This window comes from Vitis riparia, chromosome 18 (genome assembly GCF_004353265.1).
Source record: "Vitis riparia cultivar Riparia Gloire de Montpellier isolate 1030 chromosome 18, EGFV_Vit.rip_1.0, whole genome shotgun sequence".
Lineage (NCBI taxonomy): Eukaryota > Viridiplantae > Streptophyta > Magnoliopsida > Vitales > Vitaceae > Vitis > Vitis riparia.
In genome coordinates this window covers 4,763,785-4,787,884 of record NC_048448.1, presented here as the reverse complement: position 1 = coordinate 4,787,884, position 24,100 = coordinate 4,763,785, and the positions used below count along the sequence as shown (strand labels likewise).

The window sequence follows — 24,100 nt, the reverse complement described above, 5'->3', positions numbered from 1 at the left end:
TCGTAATGCCATGTTCAAACTTCAAACCTTGTAGTGTATTGTCCCTATTCCTAATTCCTAATGATGTGTTCAAAATAGTGTAGACCAGGAAATTCAAAATATCATTCATATGGGTATTGCCATTTTGTCACATTCATTTTCTTGGCATTAAAAAAAAATGAAATTTGGAATTCGCCTTTTGAAGTTCAATTCTTTAATTTAAAGAAAGTAGCATTGAGAAGGATAAACCTGGTAAGTTAGCAGCCATTCTAGACAAATATACATCAAAGAAAAATTATAAATAGGAAACAAGATAGAAAAGACTACAAAACATTCTGCAAAAATTTGGAAAATTGAGATTTACAATTCAAAAAAAAAAAAAAAACCATATAAATTTTTGTATTAATCCATTATTAATAACCTAAAAAAAATGATCCAAAATTTCCAAACAAGGGAAAACAAATGAGAAATGAAGACAACTTAAAGTTCAATATAAACAAAAAAATCACAAGTTCAAAATCTTGCAGCCCGGCGAGACAGAGATGTAAGCGTTTGTTTTTATGAGAAATGTGGCGGCACTGGCTGCGAAACTTGCACTTCCCCCACGCGGTGTTACGCGCATAAGAAAAGACGGTTGATACCCCTGCGGTGCTCTGCTTAAATTGTACGCGGTCGGAAGGGGCGGTGGTTATACCCGAACACAATTCGCGTTGAGAATTGAGACACAGAGATATCTGCTTGAATTCTTTCAGCAATGACGGAAATTTCTGAAACCCACACACGAGGGCTCAAAGATCGCAGAGCGGACGCTCTCGGAGACCTACGTCTCCTTCCCGATGAAATCATACTTGCTATTTTGGCAAGTCTCGGCGCCCGAGATGTTTCACGACTCGCTTGTGTTAGCAGGTCCCTCCTCATATCCCTGGTTTTCTGATTATTTCGCCCAATGTTTATATGTAGGTTTTGTCTTTAAATTCATTGCTGTTGACCCGATCACAATATATTTTTTTTTTGTCTCCAATCTGAAAATAGGATTTGTTCTGTGAGTGGTTGTGCAGAAAATTGGCGGTTTCATTGTGTTATCGCTCTTCATATAAAATTTATTTGTGGTGCCCCATTAAATGCATACACGTTTCTTTAATTTGAATTTCTTGGAAGTTAGCATGGGAGATTATTATTTTTGTTGTTATTCTTTAAATTTGATTCTCTAAAATATGCAGTGTGATGTACATATTGTGCAATGAAGAGCCTCTATGGATGAGTCTATGCCTTAATAATGTAAAGGATCACCTTCAATACAAAGGCTCCTGGAAGAAAACGGCACTGCTTCAGTATGTATTACTAATCATTCTACGTTTGTTTTAGAGAGCTTTTACTCTCTGATTCTAATTGGGAATTGGGTTCTTATTGAGTACTTCTCATATTGGCTTCCCATCAGTTGTATATGAGTTAAGTTTCTTTTGACTTCCTATTTTGTGTTGTTAAAGAAAAGGTCCCTTTTCTATTGCAGGGAGCATATGCCAAATGGATATATAGAACCTTGCGAAAAGCCTTTGCATTTTGATGGTAAAAAGTCTCTTGCTATGGGTTCTTAACTGTCATTTAATAACTTTTCCCTTCACTGGCTCTCTTTTCCAGTCGATATTCAGAAATTTTTTTTGCGAGACTGTTTTAGTTTCTTCTTCTTCTTCTTACTATTATTATTATCTGCAGTGTTTTCTTGATTAGAAGAATGCCTTGGTGTGTTTAACATTTTGCAGGATTCAACTCTTTATTCCTGTACAGAAGATTATATCGGTGCCACACCACATTGGATGGGTTCACTTTTGATAATGGGAAAGCAGAAAGAAAGAAAGATCTCTCTTTAGAAGAGTTCTGTCATGAGTATGATGGGAAAAAACCGGTAAAGTAGCTGTGATTCATATTTGAATCCAAAGAACTAGATTGAAAGAAATGGTGAAAATAATATGTTATAATCGTGGATTTCTACCCTCTCTTTTTCCTTTATTAGTCTGCTCACTTTCTCAAAATGCATATCATGGACATGAAGATTTTATTTGTATTTGGAGAGAACCTCATGTGTATGTGTTAAACTGGTCATGCACATATTCAGTTCCATCATATTTTATATACTGGCTTCTGTTTCTTATTGTTTTGAAGTCTTGTTGTTTTACTATTTCCATGTTCTTTCTTATCTCAAATAGATTTACTTGTTTTATTTTGAACATTTTTGGGTGGAAAAACTGTGAATTACTACCAGTTTCTTGTTCGTTTTGTTCACTGCTTTATTGATGAACCCTACTCCAGGTTTTGCTTGCTGGATTAGCTGATACTTGGCCAGCAAGAAGTACCTGGACAACTGATCAGCTATTGCTGAATTATGGAGATACAGCATTTAAGATTTCCCAAAGGAGTTCACGGAAGATCACAATGAAATTCAAAGATTATGTCTCATACATGAAAGTTCAGCATGATGAGGATCCCCTGTATATTTTTGATGACAAGGTGATCCTATGTTAGTAGTTATACTCATATAATGCAGTCTTGAATAAAAAAATTTCAAAATAAACCGGCTTGCTATTTTTGCAGTTTGGTGAAGTTGCACCAGGCTTGTTGAAAGATTACAGTGTGTCTCATCTATTTCAAGAAGACTTTTTTGATGTCTTAGATAGAGATCAGAGACCACCTTTTAGATGGCTCATTATTGGGCCAGAAAGGTCTGGTGCTTCTTGGCATGTTGATCCAGCTCTTACCAGTGCTTGGAATACTCTTCTTTGTGGGCGTAAGAGGTGAGTGTAAAAGAGACACTTGATGCTTGATAACATGAAAACAAATATGTCTCTATGCATTGCTCTGTAGTCTCTATAATTTGTTGCAGCCTATGCCTATTGCTACTAGATAAACTGTGTATCTAAATTTTACAACTGGTTTTACATTTTAAGGTCCAAATTCCCTAGCTATGGTGTTTTGTTTTATGTTTTTATCTTCCTTTCTAACACTGTGAGGATAGTGATCACATCTTTTTCTATAGAACTGAATAGACAATTGTCATGGGAAAATGGTTTTGTCATCAATACTAACTTCTTTAATCATGAGAACTAATTTGTTTCTTATAAACTTTTAAGGGGAAACAAAATTCTAAGCATGTAGGTATGTGCTTGTAGAAAACCTGGATTTTTCCTTCACATTTGCTTCTAACATAGCTGCTTAAGAGATTAAAAAACGAAGAGATTGAGTGGGCTGCTTCTCAAGTAGGTTTAGGTTGATCAACCTGTCGTTGGATAGGTTTCTTTTTTCAATCCTGTTAAATATATGCTCAATTATTCTGAAGTCTTAGTGTGTTCAATACTAACATGTGAAACCATACATTGGTGAAATTGATCAAAAGAGAAAAAAAAAAAAAAGTAAGTTTTTGCATGCATCTATCATGCACTTGTGGCTGTCCACATTCATGTGACCAATTGTTTGGTCAAAAGTTAAAAAACATTTATTCCTGGTTTTTCTCATCTCTGCAACTGTGTTGAGGTCAATTTAGGAATTTCTACAAGAAATTAAATAGGTGTTTTTAAATAACTTCCTTTTAAATATCAATTTTGGCATTGCCTTTATCATTATTCCATTGTGAATTATGTTTTTCCAGTAGTGCCTGTTTTGACTCGTGACCATCTAGTATGGAAGAGTTCTTTGTCTTTGTTTCTTTGTTGTCTCTCTATATGGATTGATTAAGGTAACGTCCTAATCATGTTTGAATAGGTGGGCATTGTATCCTCCAGGAAGAGTGCCTACGGGTGTTACGGTACATGTAAATGAAGAAGATGGTGATGTCAATATTGAGACTCCAACATCATTGCAGGTATCTGATGTAGACATCCAGATGCATAGCATCGATGATTTATTTCTTACTTCTAATAACACTTGTTCAAGTTGTTTTGTATGCCATTTTTGTTAACAGTGGTGGCTGGACTTTTATCCACTTCTTGCTGATGAAGACAAGCCAATCGAGTGTACCCAATTACCTGGAGAAACAATATATGTTCCAAGTGGATGGTGGCACTGTGTGTTAAATTTGGAAACCACTATTGCTGTCACACAGAATTTTGTAAATTCCAAAAACTTTGAATTTGTATGCCTTGATATGGCTCCAGGTTATCATCATAAAGGAGTTTGCCGTGCTGGAATGCTTGCTTTGGACAAAGGCAGTTTTGAGAATGGCAAAATAGATGCATTCTGTGATAAAGATGGCTTGAACTATACAGATCTGACTAGGAAGGAGAAGAGAGTTAGAACTTACCAACCCGGGTTGGATCCAGATAACCAAAGTGCAAGAAATGGTGCCTGTAATAGTTATGATTTGTGGAATCAAGATTTTTATTATGATATAAATTTCTTGTCCATGTTTTTGAATCAAGAGAAAGACCACTACAGTTCTCTGTGGAGCTCAAGCAATTGCATAGGACAACGAGAAATGAGAGAATGGTTATGCAAGCTTTGGGTTGGAAAACCAGGAATGAGAGAGCTTATATGGAAGGTATTGTCTTTTCTTCTCAGCCTCTTTTTAATGCTTGTCTATTGGTGGTTCATTAAATAAGAAATATCAGCTATATTTTATTGATTAAGAAGGCTAAGGTCTGCCTTGTAGGCTTTGGTGATCTATCAAAGACATTGTGGTATATGTGAGTTGCCTTTGTGAGTACACTAAAAATATTTTTGGGAAAAAGTGAAACTATTCTTAAAGAATGAGTAGGTTGGTTATTTAAGGGAGTAACTAGGCAGATTCTCTGCCGATGAGATCTTCCATGGAGGACTTCTTTTTATTCTAACCCCAATCAGCACCCATCCACCTTGGCACCAGTTAATACACAACATGACTACTGCTTGTGCAGGTGTGAAACTGTTGGTGAGTCTGCCTGTTGGTTTACTAGTGGCTGCACTGGATTTACTCTCATGGGTTTTTATATTTATGTAGAATTTGAAGTGCCAACCATATTTTATTTTTGGATTTCATCTCTAATTTTTATATTTCATGTCTTGAAATGTCCTAGGGAGCATGTCTTGCCCTAAATGCAGGCAAGTGGTTAGAGCGCACAGCACAAATTTGCGCCTTCCATGGTTTGCCTCCTCCCACAGATGATGAGAGGCTTCCTGTTGGCACTGGAAGCAATCCTGTAAGTGAACTTTCTGTATTTTAACTAGTTTCAGTAATTGAAGGTTCATAAGTTAACTGGAGGTTCTATTGATAGCTTGAACCTATGGTTTTACTTCTTTTTTTTTTAGTTCATTTTTTTGAATGAATAGTTGCTCAACATTTTCGATTTTAACCTAATGACACAAAGATTTCTAGATTGGTCCACTTATTTATACAAATCGATTAATCGATTATTGCATACTTATTGGAAAACTTATAGTTAGGAGTTTCTTTTTTCTTTCTGTTGGGGAGGGAAAGGAATCGAATCCCCAAACAAAAAGAAAAAGAACTTAATGCTTTATCGGTTGTTCAGTGGGAAAGTCTAAAGAGATTATAGAATTTGATTAAAAATCTGATAATACAATTTATAATATGATGTTTTTCTGTTTTTCTCAACAAGAAATGCTTATTTGTTGAGGCTTTTGTCAGCATTCAGTTGGATAGGGTCCTGCGATGCATGTTTGGAAGTGTAATGTATAATTGATTATGTCCGAAATTTGCTGATCATTAAACTAATCCTTTTCACTTGGAGAGGGAATGAGAGAAATATTGCTACTAACTACTGACCAGTGTTTGACTGCAGATTCGTTAATTGTTGACCTAATTCAACATTTTTAATAATCACTGAAGTAGTCAATCTTATAATGCAAGAAAGGACTGATACCAGTAGGAACCTGTTGATTGTTGAGAGAAGCAATTAATCAAACATGTAACAAGGAATATTTCAGGTGATTTGAGGCTTCTGGGAGCCAACAGATATCATCAACAAAGGGAGATGGTAGGAGTAGGTTAGCATTTTAGAAAATCATGTAGATCTGTGATTTCAGCATGACAAGAAGCTGGCTCTTCCACAGCAGGTTGTTTTGCTCGATCCAATTTGATTGACCAAAGAACAAAAATTCATGATAGATGGAAGAAATGAAACAAACTCAGCATCCTAAGAGGGTGAGGTGGTAATTGGGGACCTTTCAAAAATGAACAAGAAATAGTTGCTGCTGCAAGACAATTGACTATAGTGGACGTTTTGGAGTTTCAGCTTTTAAAAAGTCATTGTATTTGTGCAGAAAAGGAGCACTACCTGTCCCAGCCAGGTCAGAAGAAATGAGCACCATATGCAAAGAGTTGATTTGGGAGTGAGGAGAACCATTATATCTGGTTGGGGTTTCATTGATAGTATTCTGTTTGAAACAATGAATAGAAAAATAAAAATAAATTAACAACTGAGACATGATCTACAATATCATTGGTCTGAAGAAAGCAAGCTGCAAAGTGCAAACGCCTACTGCCAGTGCATGTGGGGGTTGGGGAGGGAAGAAAAAGGTATTCCTGAGTTTGGTTGGGAAGGAAGCAGTGAACATGAAGCACCATCATAGATTAATGTTTATCATAGGACGTAATTAAGTATCGAGGTGCTCATCCTAGAATTTTTGGAAAATGAGCTAGACCTATGTTCTAGGGAATCTACTTCTAATTAAATGCTTGACACAACATACACATGGAAACTTATTATGAGAAAGAGTCACAAACAGAGACTTCATTACCTGCTTCCATCCTAAATTCCTACTTAGAACTTAGGATACCATTACCTGTTGACAAATTCTTACAGGTGCTGCACCTGAGTAATTAAAACTTGTCCCGTATGATGCTTCAAGTTATATAGGAGGATAGTAGAACTGTCTAATACAGAGGCATACTTGTATATGCTGAAACCACATAATGGGTGAACTCCAAACCTGGGAATAAGGTTCTGTCCTGATTGACCCCCCATTACTTGATTGTATTTTCTGAGCTCTTTTACTATGTCCTTGAGTGATCTAAGTCAAAGAAAAAGTTTCAATGCATAGTAGAAAGGGTATGACATGACATAACTTTATGGTGTGTACGGTCCATAAAAGCGAGAAATAATTTCATACCTTGAAAGGTGAAGTTTATCTCTAATGAACTGGTGATAACTTCTTCATGTCTTTCTGAGCAGGTTTATCTCATTTCTGACTCTGTAGTTAAGCTCTTTGTTGAAGGAGGGCTAGAGGCATCAATTCACAGTTTAGGTGCTGAGGTATCATCCTTTCCCTCTTTCTCTCTCTCTCTCTCTCTCTCTCTCTCTCTCTCTCTCTCTGAGCATATGTCTTACAGATTGTCGTATTGCATGTTTACAGCTTGAATTTTACAGTCTACTATGTAAAGTCAACTCCCCTTTGAAAGATCATATTCCTGATGTCTTGGCTAGCGGGATTCTCTTTCTTGATAATGGATCTTATACAATTGTGCCTTGGGATGGTAAAGGAGTGCCTGATGTGATTGCTAAGTGCAATTTGGTTCCTGCAAAGTGTGTGGAGGATGGTTTCTCTTTTGGTGTATGGAGCAAGAAAGATTTTGAATATAAAAAAGCAGGAGCATCAACATATGAATCTATTAGTTCAGCTGAATGCGCAGGGATATGGCCTTATATCATAACAAAACGATGCAAAGGAAAGATTTTTGCTCGTTTGTAAGTTCTCTTAACCTTATAGTTTCTTGTTTCAGTTCAAATGCTAGAAGCTGAACTTTTTGCCTTTCTGATACATTAGAAGTGGCAAATACATTTTCTTATTGGGCAAGATGCTGGTATTAAAAGAATACCAGAAGACAGCATCATCTGTGAAGAATAACAAGCAAACACCCAAAAGTAGAAAAAGAAGAGGAAAAGGAAAAAGATAGAAACACCAAAGTCTCAAGATTCCTCAACAATGTTGGAGCTAATGCCCCCTCTTAAAATTTCCCTAATGAAAAAAAAAATGCTTACATAAATAACAATCTTTTAAAAATTAAAACTTTGCACGCCGCCACCCCTCCTCTTCTCCACCCCTACAAACTGAATTTTCAAAAGCACAAAATGTTTTTAATTAAATGTTATTGGAAAAATACTTATCCTTTAGTGGTAATGATATATTAGGATTTCAATCAAATTTAAAAAATTTAATTTAATTTTGTTTTCATCTTTTTTCTTCTCATGCAACTATTATCTTAATTTATTTTTCGTTATTTAAAAAAAATTATTTGCTATTTTATTAAATAAGTTCTTAATGTTGAATTATCTTTGGGTTGGATTTTGGAAGGTTTTGAATTTTTTATTTTGAAATTAAAGTAAATAACAACCTAATTTACAATTAAACTATATTATTATTATTAAATTATATGCTATTTATTTTTTCATAAAATTATGTCTTATCTAATTGTTCACATTTAGAGTATGTGTTTATTTTAAATCATAAGAGATAACATGGTTTAATAGGATACTTTAAATTATGGATAATAACAATCAAGCTCTTGTTAACCACTTGTATTTTATTTGAGGTTTAAGTGATGATTTGGTCCTCAGATGATCATGTATGACAATTTATTTTTACATACAAGGTTTTGTGTCTTTCACTTATTTTATATTTAGTTCTTCAAAAAAATTTAGTAGAAAAAATTATTGAATTCTTTGAAAATTTTTTAAGATTCTTTTTCATTCTTTTTTCCTACAAAAAATTATTAAAATTATTGAATAATAGCTACTAAGATTTTTTATTTTCTTACTATATTTTTATTTCATGTGCTATTTTTTGAAATTCTTTTTTTTTTTACCAATATTTTTAGTATTTTGGTTTTTAATTTGATACATTGTGTATACTTGTGACTAATGTTTAAAATTACTTTGTTTAAAGAATGACAATAAGGGTATCACTAGCTACTTTCCCTCTCTCTCATGGCTCTTGAAATTTTTTTAAGATTCTTTTTTCCTATAAAAAAATATGAAAATGATTGAAAAATAGCTAGTGAGATTTTTTGTTTCTTACTATATTTTTATTTTTTTTGTAAAATTCTTTTAAATGTTTCTTATATTCTTTTTAATGAAATCTGAAACTTTTATTTTAATCAATATTTTTAGTATTTTGGTTTTTAATGTGGTACATTGTGTATATCATAACTGAAATCTAAAAGAGCTAGGAATAAGAGTAATTTAGTTTTATTATCAATGTTGACTGTTCTCTTCTTTTTGCAGAAGAGATACACTTCCAAGGGATGATGTTCTAAACTTAGCTTCTTTTTTGGGAAAGCAGCTGCATAATCTTCATATCTTGCCCCATCCATCTTTGAACGATTCAATACACTTGTCCCTTGATAATGGTTTTATGGATGAAATTTCTGATAAAATTGGCATTCCAGCTGAATGGGAGACTTTCATTAGAACTCTAGCCAGGAAGAGAAATGATGTCTCCAGCCGCTTAACTAAATGGTATGTCCTATCCTTCAGAGAAGTACTTAAAATTGACCTTTACCTGTTGAGCAACTATTGATGCAGATACATAAAGCATATGGTTTGGCTTTTGTCATGTTCGACACCATGTACCCTTTGGATTACTGCACTGTTATTGTGTTCATATTTGAGACTAACATGTCAAGTGTGTCACCTTATGTGGGAAAACAACACCTGTATTGTGTCGTTATTAATTAGGGGTGCAACTGAATGGATTGGTACAACCCAACCTAAGCACATCCAACCTTTGGACGGGCTTAGAGATCATTTTTTATTCTTGGATTGGACTTGGGTTAAGTTTTTCAACTTGAACTGAATTTGGGTTAGGCTCAAGTCCAAGTTGGCAACTTGAGCCAAATCCGAACCTAATTTAATATTTTTATAATATTTCTAATTTATAATATCCTATATAATAAAAAAAATTAATGAAAGAAAATAACCTGAGTTAGATTAATTTGAGCCTAACAACTCAATCTAGGTTTAGAGAAATTAGTTTGGATTGGGCTTGGGTTAAGTACCTCAAGTTAGGGGTTGGGTTGAGTTGGGCTTGGCTTAAGTACCTCAAGTTAGAGGTTGAGTTTCGGTTGAATATTCTTAATTTAGGATGGGCATGGGTTGGCCATCAACATGACCCAACCTACATAAGGAGTAGCCCTATTGTTAATTATTGCCTATAGCCAAAATGGATTTTTTCTTTTTTTTTTGTTTCCTTTTTTGCTTTTGGTTTTCCTTTCTTTTTCTCATTTGTTTTATTTGTTCATTTCTTTATATGTTGCTATTATATGGTAATGAATGTGGAGTCTCTGTTTTTCCTACCCCAGCCCCTTGCCACTTAAGCTAGGCCTCAAGAGAAAATTGGATTTTACATGGCTTAAATCTACAGAATCAGTTTATTATGGCACTCGTATGTGGTTACTAACTGTGGCAGTTACCTCTTTGGCAGGCAAACTCTTTGGTCGTCTTTGTGGTATAATTCTGAGACATTTATGTCCTTACCTCTTTAGATTTATTATGTTTTACATGCTACTAATGGAAACAAGCTAACTAACCAACATAAAATCTAGTTTGTACAGTTTGTTGATGGAAAAAGGCCTGTTTCACCAGATGGTGATTCCAAATGGTACATTAAGTATTTCAGAAGTAATTCCATTTTTTTTTTATAATTATTTTTTATAAGTAGGGTTTTTTTCTTTGTTTGTCTATTTCATAGAATTCAACCAATAACCTTCCCAACCCCTTGCAACTTAAACTTGGCCTCAATGGCTGGCCCCATTTGATTATTTGTTTTCAATCAAAAAGTGTGTTAGATTGTTATTAGTACAACTTTTTAGAATGCTATGGAAAAGAAATTATGGTAGGTCTCACCAAATAAAAATGAAGAATAAAAAATAAAATAATGATTTTAAGAAGATTTGGCACACATAGTTTACCAACGTAACCTGTGGGACAGTGGTCCCCCCTTTTTTGGCTAAAATTTAAAACTCTAGTAATGCTCTTCTACACCACACTCACCCTTTTTTTAACTTAAAATTTTATTTATTTATTTTGACTGTTTTTATTTAGATTATTATTTATTTACTGATTTAATTATGTGGGGAAAAAAATTATGCAATCTAATTATTTATGATTTTTCAATTAGAAAAAAAAAATTCAGTTATGATAATTTTTTTTCAATATGAATCATTTAAAAATTGGAGAGAAGATATTGTATGAAAATATGCTATAGAAAATTATTTTTATGAAAATTAAGGTCCAGGCTTATGTCTCAACACTTCAAGGCTTTTATGTCTCTCCTCACGGGTGCAAAAACGCCTCAACTCACACTTTTGCCTTTAAAAACTTTGGTCATACCAAATAAAAAATGAAGAATAAAAGATAAAAATTGATGATGTAAACCTCCCAAATAAAGAAGACTTGGCTACACATAGCTTCCTAATGTAACCTGTGGGACAGTGGTCCCCTCCTTTTTAGGGATCAGATATGCCTACCATGTATGGGGATAAAAGACCTGACTTGTACACATTACAGCTTGTATGGTTTTCTAACTTACCAGAAATTAGAAAAATGTTCTTGGCCCATCATATGGTGAATCACATTTCTTAAATCATGTTCAAAACATAAGCCCATTATATAAATAGTGTTTCAAATCATATGGTTAAATTGCTTGAGCTGATTCTGGGTGAATTTACTCTGCTGAAATGTGTAGAGATCACCTTTCTTAAAAGGGTACATGCAGCATACATGATAGAAGTTAGGTTGTTTTTTATTTGCTTTTTGTGTAGTGGGTCACATTGATGGGAAACAATTTAATAAATTTTGAGACATCTTTTTGTAGGGTTCTTTGATTTTTTTTATTGTTTGTTGTTATTATTTTTGTTGGTAATGGTGGATCCTTTCGCCTTGCTTGTTAGATATCAGGACACTGCATTTAGCTCTTTGTCATATTACTGTAAAAATTATTATGATGAATATTCAAAAATGCTTATTTGATGAGAGATTGTGTTGCAACCAAATAATTTCTTCCTTCATTTATTTTTCTCTTCTTTTGGTAAGAAAGCTGTGGCTTACAGATGCAAATATCATGTTTCCTTTTTTCTAATATAAGGCTAATGGATTGTCTGATCTTTGTTGTGCTCTTTTGTATGCTTGTGCTTATATATTAATGCATGCATGTTATTTGTTGCAGTGATCCATAAATCCCTGCTAATTCATCTATCTGTGATTTGTCTTCTGTGACTGAATTTGATCTTTTCAATGAGGGTTCTGTTCTTTACATTTATTAGTGGCTATGATCTTGGCCTTGCTGTTTATTGAATGTGCTTTGCTCATGCTTGTTTTAATATGACATAAAAGGAATCTGTGTGCTTCTGATTAATCCTCAGTTGCAATTTATAGGGGAGATCCAATTCCTAGCAGCCTGATGGAAAAAGTTGACGAATACCTCCCAAATGATTTTGCAAAGTTGCTCAATATATTCCAGGTACCTCTCGCCTCTCTTATTATCAATGTTATTGTTGTTGTTATTACGATTGTCATTTTTGTACTTACTGTAAAAAAAATTCCTTGCCATAATCTCTTTTTAACATCTTTATATTTGTGTTTGACTTTTATTTTACTTTAGGATGAAGATGGCCAAGACAAAGTTAATAACCCTGCTGCTGGATACACTCAGATATCATGGATGACAATATTCACATGGAACCATGTAGGATTAGTTCTTGCTTGACCACACCTGCCACAGATTCTTGTCTGACAGGCAATGGTTCTGCAGATGGCTGCACAGAGGAAGTATCATGGCGTCCTGGCCACATTCTTGATTTCAGTGATCTGTCTATAGGTGACTACTTTTCAGTGATTCAGTTAGTTTTCCATGTTACAGTTATATAAAAAATTTTTTATGGCTACTGTTTGTCTTTGAAAGCATTGAGCTAGTTGAAAGTCTTATATCATGAAGGAAACCTTTTTCAGCATGTTTGGTGTCTAATGGTTTTATATTCTAAATCAATTGTTTTTAAACAACCAATTTTGAAAAAGCTTTAGGTGGTGTTTGGTTTTTTTTACTTAATTTTAAATAGAATTTAAAACTAAATAGTGTTTGATAGTGTTAAGTATTAGGTTGTTTGTTTTTGTAATATTTTATTTTTATTAAGCATTAAAAAGTAAAGAAAAACTAACATGTTACTTTTTCTATTCAACAAAAAATTTATAGTAAGTTATGAAATAGTAGAAAAACAAACAACTTAAAGTCTAAAAGCAAATTACTTTCAGCAAAAAGTTAAAAAAACAAATACTCTCTTAAACTTGGGCATTTGCTTATAATTTTGTTTATTGTAAATTAGATTTTAAATCCCATGTATTGCATACGTTATTTTATGCATTTGAGGTTCTTTTTGCTTGGTTAGAGATGTTAGTTTTTCCTTCTTTAGTTGATTTTATTTACTTTTGTTAAAATCTATGGATCCTTTTTGGTAGAATAAATTGGAAATTGTTATTTGTTAATTCTCTTAGATAGAGATCACCAATCAGTTTCCCGTCGTCCATATAGGGACTTTTGCTGAGTTTTCTCTATCAAAGTTACTGATCAAATGAATAAGGTTGGAAATTTATTCTGTCAAAATCAATTACTGTTCCCATAGGCAATGCTCCCAAAATTAAAACTAGGCAAATTTGATTTGAGGCATAATTGTTAATTTATCAGCCTGAATAAGAACACCTGTTTTTTTAATCTTCTTTTCCATAAAACTTCATGTTCAAACCCTCACTGTTTAGACACTTGATATACTCTCCATTTTCCCTGGCCATGTTACTTCTATGGGTGTGTATTAAACTGTTTGCAGTTAGATTTAGGTGCCTGTTTGGAAACTGAAAATGTTTAGATGCTTTTTGGGACCATGTGTGAAGAAATTCAGGTTTGAGTGGCAATTGACTGGAGATGATCTGTTAATCATTTTTGCAGTTGAAAATTAAACAAAAAGCGCAATCCATTATTTGAACCAGACCCTCAGTTTGCTGTTTCTTCAACATGACCTAGTTTAATCCCAATATTGTTTCTGTTCAGTTGATACCAGCAAAAATGCTTTCACTATAAATTACTGTAAAAATTCTCTGTTTGGTGAAGATTCAGAACCTCACCAGCCTTTCACTCTGCATCTAATAACACTCTGATACTATAATTCATATTACTATTGTTTTGATTTCTTTTATATTGCATACAGAAAAATGCACTATGTTGTCTTCTTAAATTCTAGCATCAGTCATGACATACATCTTATATGGTCTAAAATGTAGTTTGTGATATTTGTTGTACTACCAATTTTCCTAAAATCTTAAGCTTGTAGGATTTGGATTTTAATACTCGCCCTTATGTGTGGAACCCTACCCATACATAGAGAGACACATAGGCTTGTAGGCAAACAATGACAATCAACCTCTTTTGGGCTTAAATGTGGGCTCAATAAATTAGGGAAATAAATATTATGCAGTGAGGCTTGAACACATGACCTCCCGCCATACAATGCTATGATACCATTAGGGGTACAACTCGGGTGGATGGGCTTGACTCAACCCAAACCCAACCCATTGTTTGGATGGACTTGGAAAGTCATTTACAATACTTAACTTGGACTTGGATTAAGTTTTTTCAATCCGAACTCAATTTGGGTTTTGCTCGAGCCAAGGTTTGGACAACTCGAGCCTAACCTAAATCTGATTTAATGTTTTTATAAAATTTATAATATATATTATCCTATGTAATAATATTCATTTTCTTTTGAGATTTTTAAGAAAAAATATCAATTTATATTATATTATATTTGTTTTCATTTTTTTTTAAGATATATTTTTTGTTACTATCTTGAAATTTTGTTCTATTTACTCTTTAAATTTTCATATAAATGTATAGAAAAAAGTTTTTTAAAAAACATTATAGATGAATTTGGAATTATGTAACTGAACAACCTGATCAACTTGAACTCAACCTGAGCTTAGAGAAATGAGGTTAGGTTGGATTTGGGTTTAGTACCTTGAGTTAGAGGTTGGGTTGGGTTAAGTCTGAGTTGATTGTTTTTTAATTTAGATTAGGTTCAGGTTAGCCATGAACCCAAGAAACTCGACCAAGTTACAACTCTAGATACCATGTTGAACTACCAATTTTCCTAAAAGTTTGTACTTGTAGGATTTTGATTCACAATGTATATCATTCTCTTTGATAATATCTGTAGTTTGTAATACTATCTTCTTGACTTTTAGCATCAGTCATGACATATACATCTTATATGTTCTAATTGTAGTTAGTGATGCATTAGGTCATCTTGAAAACAGTGTCCACTTTTGGCATTAGGTCATCATTATCACCCTAATGTGAAATCTGATTCCTATATTTCTTTTTCAGGTGACCCTATTTGGGACTTGATCCCCATACACCTTGATGTCTTTAGAGGAGACCCTTGTCTGCTTAAGCAGTTTCTAGAAAGCTATAAACTTCCTTTAGTGAGAAGAACATCGCAGAATGGATTAGAGCATGATGATAAGTTCAGGCGACTATCGTACCATGCCATGTAAGTTGGTGAAAATCGACATCTCTTTATGTCTACTGTCTTTCCCAATTTAGTTATCCACAATATTGTTGGTTGATTTTCTTTCGAAATTTATTGCAATACTGACCTTCTTTTCTTTATCAGCACTAAAAATGAAATATCTACTGTCCATAAGACTGCAGTTATTATTTTTATTTTTCCAATAACCAAACATTATCGTTCTAGAATTATGCTTTGATAATTAGGGGAAACCAGATTTTTTTCCTCAAGCTACTTCAAAATTTTCACTGTTATTTTCATCAAGGTCCATTTGTTATTAGATGCACATGTCAAAGAAGCACTAAAACATGAAATGGATGGACTGAGTTTGTGGCTGGTTCAAGGTTGCTTGTGAATTCTACTAAGCAACTTGGCCAGAAACACAAAGCACACACATTTATCTTCTTTATGGCATTTTGGTTACCTTCATTATTGTCATCACTCTGCTCTCTCTATGTTTCTTTCCCATATCAGCATCGTGGTGGTCTTTCTAGTAGAAGTTTTGTGATTGTAGCATTGGTGCCTTACACCTATAGAATATATATATATATTTTTCTAACGGTTTCCCCTATCTGCAGGTGCTACTGTATTTTGCATGAAGAGAATGTGTTGGGGGCAATTTTTAGTTTATGGAAGGAGCTGAAGGTGGCAAAATCATGGGAAGAAGTTGAGGAGACAGTATGGGGAGAGCTGAATAATTACGATGGCTTCTGCTGATCACACCTTTGATTGCTCGTTTAGGGGTTGGGTTTCATGTTGCGGATGTTGGAGCCTGTTCTGAACACATAACTTTTACCAAAATTCTTTCAATTGGATGTAGCTGTGAACCTTAATAATAAGGCAATAATTCCATTTGTGACTTAAAGAATTATTAATCTATTTGTTTTTCCGGAAAAGGTGACAAGGTGAATAAGTGCATGAATGCACTGTGACTCTTGTAACGCAGTGCTATTATTGTAGTGTTGATTTGTAACTGATGAATGAAACATTTATGACTCCGTCTTTCCTTCTCCGCACATTGTCACGTTAGAAATAGTAGCCATTATTCTAATTAGTGATATAAATATTATTATTATTTTCATCATTAGAGCAGTTCAACTGACAAGCACGGATGCTGAAATATTGGAGGTCCCAGATTTAGATTCCAAAGATACCTATCACATGATTGTCGATTGAATTGACGGATTTTTTCACCCAAAAATTAAAGAGATGGTATTATTTCTGGTGCTGGGCTTTTGCCACATGCAGACAAAGTTTGCCATCTGACAATTACATCTCACCTTGGCAGCGGTAAACTTTCTTGTCTGCCAGTATCTTCTTAAGCTTCGACCTCCATGAAAATTTTATATGTAAAAACATTTTTCTAAAAAAAATGTGGATTTAAGGAATTTTCAAAAAATCCAATGTAATCATATGAGAGATGAATGGATCTTTTCTTTGATAGGAAATGAAGGTTAAGGATAGAAAGTACCTACCAAAAGAAACGCAAAGGAAATACATGAAAAAATGAAAGCTCTAAAGGAATATGTTTTTTTAGTGATGTATTACTTAATGCCAAACAGTTGGTTCCAAAAACCAAACATCCAAAAGCCAGACAAGTTGTGCGTCCCTAATGCTTCAGGCATTCATTATTGTCAAGGTTTGAAGATAATATTGCATTACAAATTTGATGATTTGTGTTTTTAATCTGCAACCAGAATTGAGCAAGAGAGAGGTGTTTCTAAGCTGAATCAATTCTTGCCAAATAGGAAGCCGGCTTGTTCAGGTTCAGCACCAGAAAATTGGTCATTCACGGTCATTTTACAGATGGAAGGGGACCCTAGCAACCATTTTCAACCAACCTCAAGACAAGTTCCCTTTTTCCCTGCTCTGATTTTGTTTCCCAGGAAATGTTAGAACTTTTAATTGATCGTGTGCCGCCTTGTTCAAGAGCCAAAGTGCAAAACCAAGGCAGTAAAACCCCTGGGGAGAGGGGAGGGTGTTGGCTAATTTAGCACAAAGTTTAACAATTTGGACCCTACTCAGGTCTAAAGCCTAGATGGATTTTGAAAACATAGATAACCCTGATAACTTTGAACAAACCAGCACGCATTCTAGATGAAGATGGTGTGCTGCTGACTACCAAAATAAGGTTTCTCCTAGACAAAAATACTATGATAAATGAAGTTACCGAACACAATTTCTTTTCAAGGTATTACTAATATTTTTGCTTTATTCCTCTGACCCTTCATAGTCAAACCATGGTTCCCATCCAGTATACATACAACACTTCATAAATTAAAACATGAAAATAACAAAATTAAATATATTAGTAAAGGCACTACTAATTCCGCGGTAAAAAAACACCAATATCCTTGGGTGCCCTTAGCATCATTTTACAGCCCCATGGTGTTCAGAGACAGCTGGGATCCAATCCTTCTCTTCCTAAGGCGCTCTGCAATAATGAAAGCGAGCTCAAGAGACTGAGAAGCATTGAGCCTAGGGTCACAATGGGTGTGGTAGCGTGAGCTCAAATCATCAAATGTCACAGTTCGTGACCCCCCAATACACTCTGTCACATTTTGGCCTGTCATCTCTAGATGAACTCCTCCCGGGTGGCTTCCTTCTTGCTCATGCACGTCAAAGAATGCTCTTACTTCGGCCTGCTCCAACAAAATATGATGTTATTATAACATTGATGATAATAATTATCATTAACATTAAATGAAAAGCAAATTCAAGTTTTACAATAGCTTCTCCCCCCTTAGCCCAGCATAAGGATCTATAAATCTCTCTCTCAGTTCTTCCAGCAACCTAACAGGCATTGGGTGAGCATAGCCATAGACAAATTCTATATTGAAGTAGGTGGCACAGTCCAACCACAACTATGGATAAGGAAAAATAATTGCCTACCTACCAAAGAAATTTCTTACTTGAATTATTAATTACGCGTTTAAAGAATTTCTTATATGGTGTTGCTTTCCCACCTACCACACCTCTACATTTGTCCCCATTTGAGTCCATTGCGGGAGACAAAATATATTTTCCGATGCTCAATGCACAATACCCATCTTTGGTGGACCAATCAAATGAAAAGGTAAAAAACTTGTGCAAATATCAATGTTTTTAAAGATAAAAATAGTTTTAAAAAATGGTTGAATCACTCTGTAAATTGAACTCATGAACAGAAATCTAGCCACTCCATTAAAAGCAAACATGTATTAGGCGTTTATTAGGCTATAACCCATTTATCAAAGGATCAGGAATGCCAATTGTCACAGAAGAATATTCATACTAGTCCACAATAAAGCTAATGAAGAAAATAAATATATTTATAGATTTATCATTAATGCATACCCAAAATGTAGGTATAAACAAAAATTTTCCTGGGATCTGGATGCCACATAGATTCAAAATAATACTATTTTATTGTTTATAGCATTTGAATTCAATATCTTTTTATCATATTTAAAATAAGTTTCTCTAGTTGCAACTCTTTTCAAAACATTTTAGGTGATAAAATCCTCAAAAAAGGATTAACACATTCAAAAAGGATGAGATTGCCTCTTCAAACATATTTGAAGAAAAAATAGAGATCTAATTTCTATGCATGGTTCATAAAACCCTTGGTAGCATGAGCATTGAACTCTACTGAGTAGTTTCTGCTCAACTATGACTGCCTGGCAACAAAATTTATGTAGAGTGATAAGAACAAGAAAGATGAAGTTTATCATACTTCGGCCCTGATGGCATCGAAGGGGCGAGTTTTGAGACCACAGGGAGCCTTGATGGTGTTTCCATGCATAGGATCACTGACCCATGTGACAATTTGCCCTGCCCTGCGAATTGCCCGAATTAGGTGTGGAAGCTTCACTCTCATGTTCTCAGCTCCCATTCTTGTGATTACCGTTATCCTACCCGCTTTGTTCTGAGGATTCAAAATCTCAATCAGCTTAACCAACTCATTTGGGTTCATCTTATCGCTCACCTGCAGCACAAGAGACATCTTCTGTTAGCCACCAAATTTTACTTCAAAATCCATAAACAAATCTCATGAGAAAGTCATACATGATCAACTACAACATAATGCATATCCAAACAGCTGAAAGTCAAAATTACACAGCAACAGAAGGGAAGCATTAATCAAGGATCAACTTCAATTTAAACTAGAACAATTAGAATTGATCCACTTAAAAGAGCACCGAGTAAAATTTGGGTGATGAAACAACCTTACCAAGAAACACCACCAAAAACAGTTCAGGCCAAAATCCAAACCATAGTGGCCTAGATGCAGTTGCATAACCCTTGAGTTTCTTAGAAATGGGGTTGCATCAACTTGTTTGAGTCAATCTTGTTAATTATGCATTAATTTTATTGAATAAAAATGGTATTAAAAGTAGATACCTTAATGCCCAGGGGATTAGCAACTCCTCTTAAGAACTCAACATGGGCACCATCCAGCTGCCGGGTGCGTTCTCCAACCCAAAGCATGTGTGCAGAGCAGTCATAGTAAAGACCAGAAGTTGAATCCTCCCTAGTAAGCGACTGCTCGAAAGGCAAGAGCAAGCACTCATGGGATGTCCAGAACTCAGTTGTTGTCATAATAGGATGGTCAACTGTGAGCCCAGCAGCAGCCATGAAACCAAGGGCTTCATCAACACGGTGTGCTAGTTCCCGATACCTGGTATGTCATGGCAAGGAGAGCAACGAGAAATTTATTACCTAATATAGTTTAGCTAGACGAAAATGCAATCTGGTTCGAGTTGAAGCTTGTCCCAGACAAAGTCATCTAAGACAGGACTTCTACTTAGTGGATATTTATACAGAATATCAAAACAGGAACGGGGGGAAGGGGTTTTATATATCTAAAAGAGATCTATTTTGGACTATTTGGAAGAGTAGATACAATAATGATATTGATGGAACTGGCTTATGGAGTTCAACATCATCATCATCTGTTCCATACACTAATTGGCAAACTACAATTGGAAGGTCAATTATCGCAAAATACGCCAAAACAACCGATCATCAATGCCTATTAGAGGATTCTTTTTAATTATTTTCAATTCCAAAAAACAAAATCAAAAGGGTGTTTCCACTTCCCAATCTGAAATTGACTGAGAAGAAGAACAACCTAAATCTAAAAGAGGTTTAATGAAATATACCTATCTCCCTGCTCACTGTGCTCTGTGAAATCCAAATTCCACTGGGTCACCCTCTGCATAGAAGCATACCCTCCGGTGGCGAAAGCCCTCAAGAGATTGAGGGTAGCTGCAGCTTGGCAATAAGCTCTGATCATCCTCTGAGGGTCCGGAGTCCTCGATTTAACATCGAACGCATCTCCATTCACATTATCACCTCTGTAACTCGGCAGCTTCACGCCATTCTTCTCCTCGAACGATTCTGACCTCGGCTTCGCAAACTGACCCGCCATTCTTCCGACCTAAACAACCATCAACCCCAATTCAAAACCAACTTCACACGCACAATCCCAAATCATCCCAAAAAAAAAAAAAAAAAACCAACAACAACAACAAACAACAACAGAGATCTAACCTTGATTACGGGCACTTGCCCTCCGAACATCAAAACAGCACCCATTTGAAGAAGAATTCTGAAGGTGTCACGAATGTTGTTGGCATTGAACTCCTTAAAACTCTCGGCACAATCACCACCCTGCAAGAGAAAAGCATTTCCCATGGCGGCTTCCGCAAGGCGTTCCTCCAAGCTCCTGGCTTCTCCGGCGAACACAATGGGAGGGAACGCTTCCAGGGTACGAAGAACCGACTCCAGATCCTCCGGATCCGGATATTCTGGGAGCTGCAAAGCCTTCTTGGATTTCCAGCTTTCGATGCTCCATTTTCCAGGAACAGCACCAGAGACTTTAGTGGTAGAGGCAGTGGTGGCTGCAGAGGAGGCAGCGGCGGCGGGGGCCTTCGGGGACTTATCGGAGACGACGGGATTCTTGGAGGGATCAGCGGAATGAACGGCAGAGATGGGTCGGATAGATGCGGATTTGGTGGGGTTGGTGAGAAGATAGGGTTGGTGGGATTTGGAGGCAGAAGATGGAAGAGCTTGGGTTTGAAGGAAGGAGTTGGAATTGGTGGGAATAATGGAAGTGCCCGCGAGAGCCATTCTCTTTTTCTTTTTCTATCTCTCCTTTTTATTGCTTTTGGATTTGAAAAGGAAGACTGGCAGAGAAAGAGGGCGAGAGACGACAGTGAGCAATGAAAGGAAGGGAGAGAAATGGGGAGAGAATTTATAAGGTTAGAAAGAGGAGACTAAGGGTAGAGTGATGGCGGGGCAGGGACAGGCGGTGGCTGGTGGTGGTAGTTGGGGAAAGGGGTAGTTTTGGTATTTCAGCTACCTAATTTTTGTTAGGGTCCATTGTCAAGCTGATTCATTTCCTCTGCCCTGCTTTGCGGCTTTTTTACCTACTAAATTTGATTATGACTATAGCCAATTAGCCATCAGCCATCAGCCATCAGCCATCAGCCATCAGCTCTCAGCCACTCCACTCAGCCGAGCCCAACCTACTCCCCCCTTTCCATTCTCTCCTGTCTCCATTTCCTTATTGTAAATACTAAATACATTCGTATTCAACTACAACCACTTGTATTCCAATATAAAATACCATTTATCAACACTCCTCCCTTTCTAAATTCTAATTTTAAATAATGTCTTTTTTTTTTCCGTGGTCACTATGAAATTCAAGTGTAGAAAGATTTTAACTGGGGTGAATCGGGTGATATTTATTGGAAAGTGTCTCGAATGTTTAACTTTTTTGCTATTTTTATGAAACTTATTTTAGATAGAAAATATTGAATAGGAATTTTCCTTTTATAAATATGGATTTCTTTATTTATAAAACTTGTATTGATTGTTGTGATAGGGATATGGTCAACTCTCTCCTCATGAAAGAGTGAATAATTGAACATTTTTGAGGTGAGGTGATGAGTTTGTTATTGGATTGTGTTGAGTCATAAGAGCAAGAATTGGGTCACAATGCCTAGTATCGAATATATAATATTTTGATAAGCTTCTAACTAATTATGATTGTTTAGAACTATGATCTTGATAAGCTCTATAAGTGGTTTCTCAAGTTGATACAATAAAATCCAATAGTGGAACTTGTAGTTTCTTCCTAATTTACATATCACTATCCAGAGTCTGAGATAGATATAGGTACGTAAAAAGAAAAAAAAAAAGGTCTTATAGGGTATTGGGGCTATCAAGGAATGTGGTAATGTGTCCTCAAAGCATCCCTCCAAGTATGGTGATTAGTGGTTGTGCCTAATTATGATTGGTAAATTGATGAAATGTTTTTGTCACCCACTTAGCAATTTAGGGGTAATATCGCATAGATATTTTCTTTCTCAAATGAGTAGAATATTTAAATTTTTCTCTTTTTTTTTGGGTGTTGTACCAAGAATTTACGCTAGCACTCTCCGCGACTCTTTCTCATATGATTCTTTAAATAAGAAAGTAATAAAAACATTTTATAGAAACAAAATCATAAATGTTTGCTCCGAATATAATAGTATTGTTGCAATAAATCACAATTATCATTTGTGCAAAAAATTACAAAACCTTGGAAAAGGTAACCAACTAATAATATTAGTGGAAATTTATAAACATGTGAATTATCATTTTCATTTTAAATTATTTAATTAAAGAATAAAAGGGCAAAAATAAAATAAAAATTTCCTAATGGGGCTATATTGTATTGCCTTAATAATAAAAGAAATGTGTAATGCCCTTTTTGTATGACTTGAAGGATTATGGTTGACAAAACCCTTTAGATAAAATATAAGATGGATGGAATGGTTTTTTATTATATATATATATTTGCCATCTTATCGTACGATAAGGGGGATGATGATCCTTTAAGGCTTTCAATAGCATATAATGAACCTAAATGATAAATGATGTATAATTAAGTCCAAAATCTAAAAGTTGGAATATAATTGATGCTAAGAATATTTAACAACTATGTAACAATATTCAAAACATTCTTAATCCATTCCCACTTGAAAAGGGGATAGACTTTTATAGCAAAAACATGCATAAAAAAAACACATAAGAAAACAAAATTCTAAAAAAATTAAATTCATTTTAATGAATTATAACCTTCAAAAACACCATTTTTACCTTAATGGGTAGTTATTATATAACCATTGGAGATCCATGAGAATTGATTTTTCAAGATTTTTTTTTTTTTTTTTAAGTTTTCTTTCAACTTTTCTTGAGTTATAGAAAAAGAAAACATGGGCAACATTTCTTCATTTTTATAAAAAATTGAATATTCAAGATTTGTATCCCTTTTTTTGTTTTATCTCTTATAAATATGTTGTAAGTTATTTTATATTTTTAAGTAAATTTATTTTAAATTTTCTTTTTTTGGAGAGTCAAGTCAAGAGTGTTTTTATCCATATATATTTCATAAATTTTAAACTAATTATGTGTCTTTCATGTCCTTTATACTTATTATATTCTACTGAAAATCCTAAAACATTATTAAGATTTTAGTTATATCGACCTAAGAGACTCAACCTAATGGGGAGGGTGAATAAGGTGATGATCAATTTTTACAAATTTGAACTA

General features: G+C 34.7%; 2 protein-coding genes across 2 annotated transcripts; one reads left to right on the top strand and one right to left on the bottom strand.

The window, feature by feature from the left end:
• Positions 1–531: 531 nt before the first annotated feature.
• Positions 532–16,529, top strand: LOC117906623 (F-box protein At1g78280). The gene is given in 17 exon segments (XM_034819728.1): positions 532–885; positions 1,200–1,310; positions 1,490–1,545; positions 1,740–1,882; positions 2,287–2,484; positions 2,569–2,768; positions 3,733–3,832; positions 3,932–4,507; positions 5,022–5,144; positions 7,140–7,220; positions 7,321–7,652; positions 9,189–9,422; positions 12,339–12,423; positions 12,565–12,591; positions 12,594–12,780; positions 15,334–15,499; positions 16,096–16,529. Coding segments are annotated over 17 exon segments (2,910 nt in total). The 5' UTR covers positions 532–733; the 3' UTR covers positions 16,235–16,529.
• Positions 16,530–17,696: 1,167 nt separating this feature from the next.
• LOC117906738 (phospho-2-dehydro-3-deoxyheptonate aldolase 1, chloroplastic) lies at positions 17,697–21,729 on the bottom strand. The gene is made up of 5 exons (XM_034819905.1): positions 21,053–21,729; positions 20,662–20,939; positions 19,901–20,177; positions 19,239–19,484; positions 17,697–18,159 (listed from the first exon to the last, which is right to left on the bottom strand). The coding sequence occupies exons 1-5, from the start codon at positions 21,629–21,631 to the stop codon at positions 17,893–17,895; spliced, it is 1,647 nt and encodes a 548-aa protein (XP_034675796.1). The 5' UTR covers positions 21,632–21,729; the 3' UTR covers positions 17,697–17,892.
• Between the last annotated feature and the right edge of the window lie 2,371 nt (positions 21,730–24,100).

Excerpts from the sequence above, each read along its gene's own strand:
- LOC117906738 (XM_034819905.1), bottom strand. The coding sequence starts at position 21,631 with ATGGCTCTCGCGGGCACTTCCATTATTCCCACCAATTCCAACTCCTTC. Across the intron at positions 20,940-21,052 it reads GGCAAGTGCCCGTAATCAAG|GTCGGAAGAATGGCGGGTCA; the intron begins GTTAGATCTCTG and ends ATGGTTGTTTAG. Across the intron at positions 18,160-19,238 it reads GCCCCTTCGATGCCATCAGG|GCCGAAGTAAGAGCATTCTT; the intron begins GCCGAAGTATGA and ends TTGTTGGAGCAG.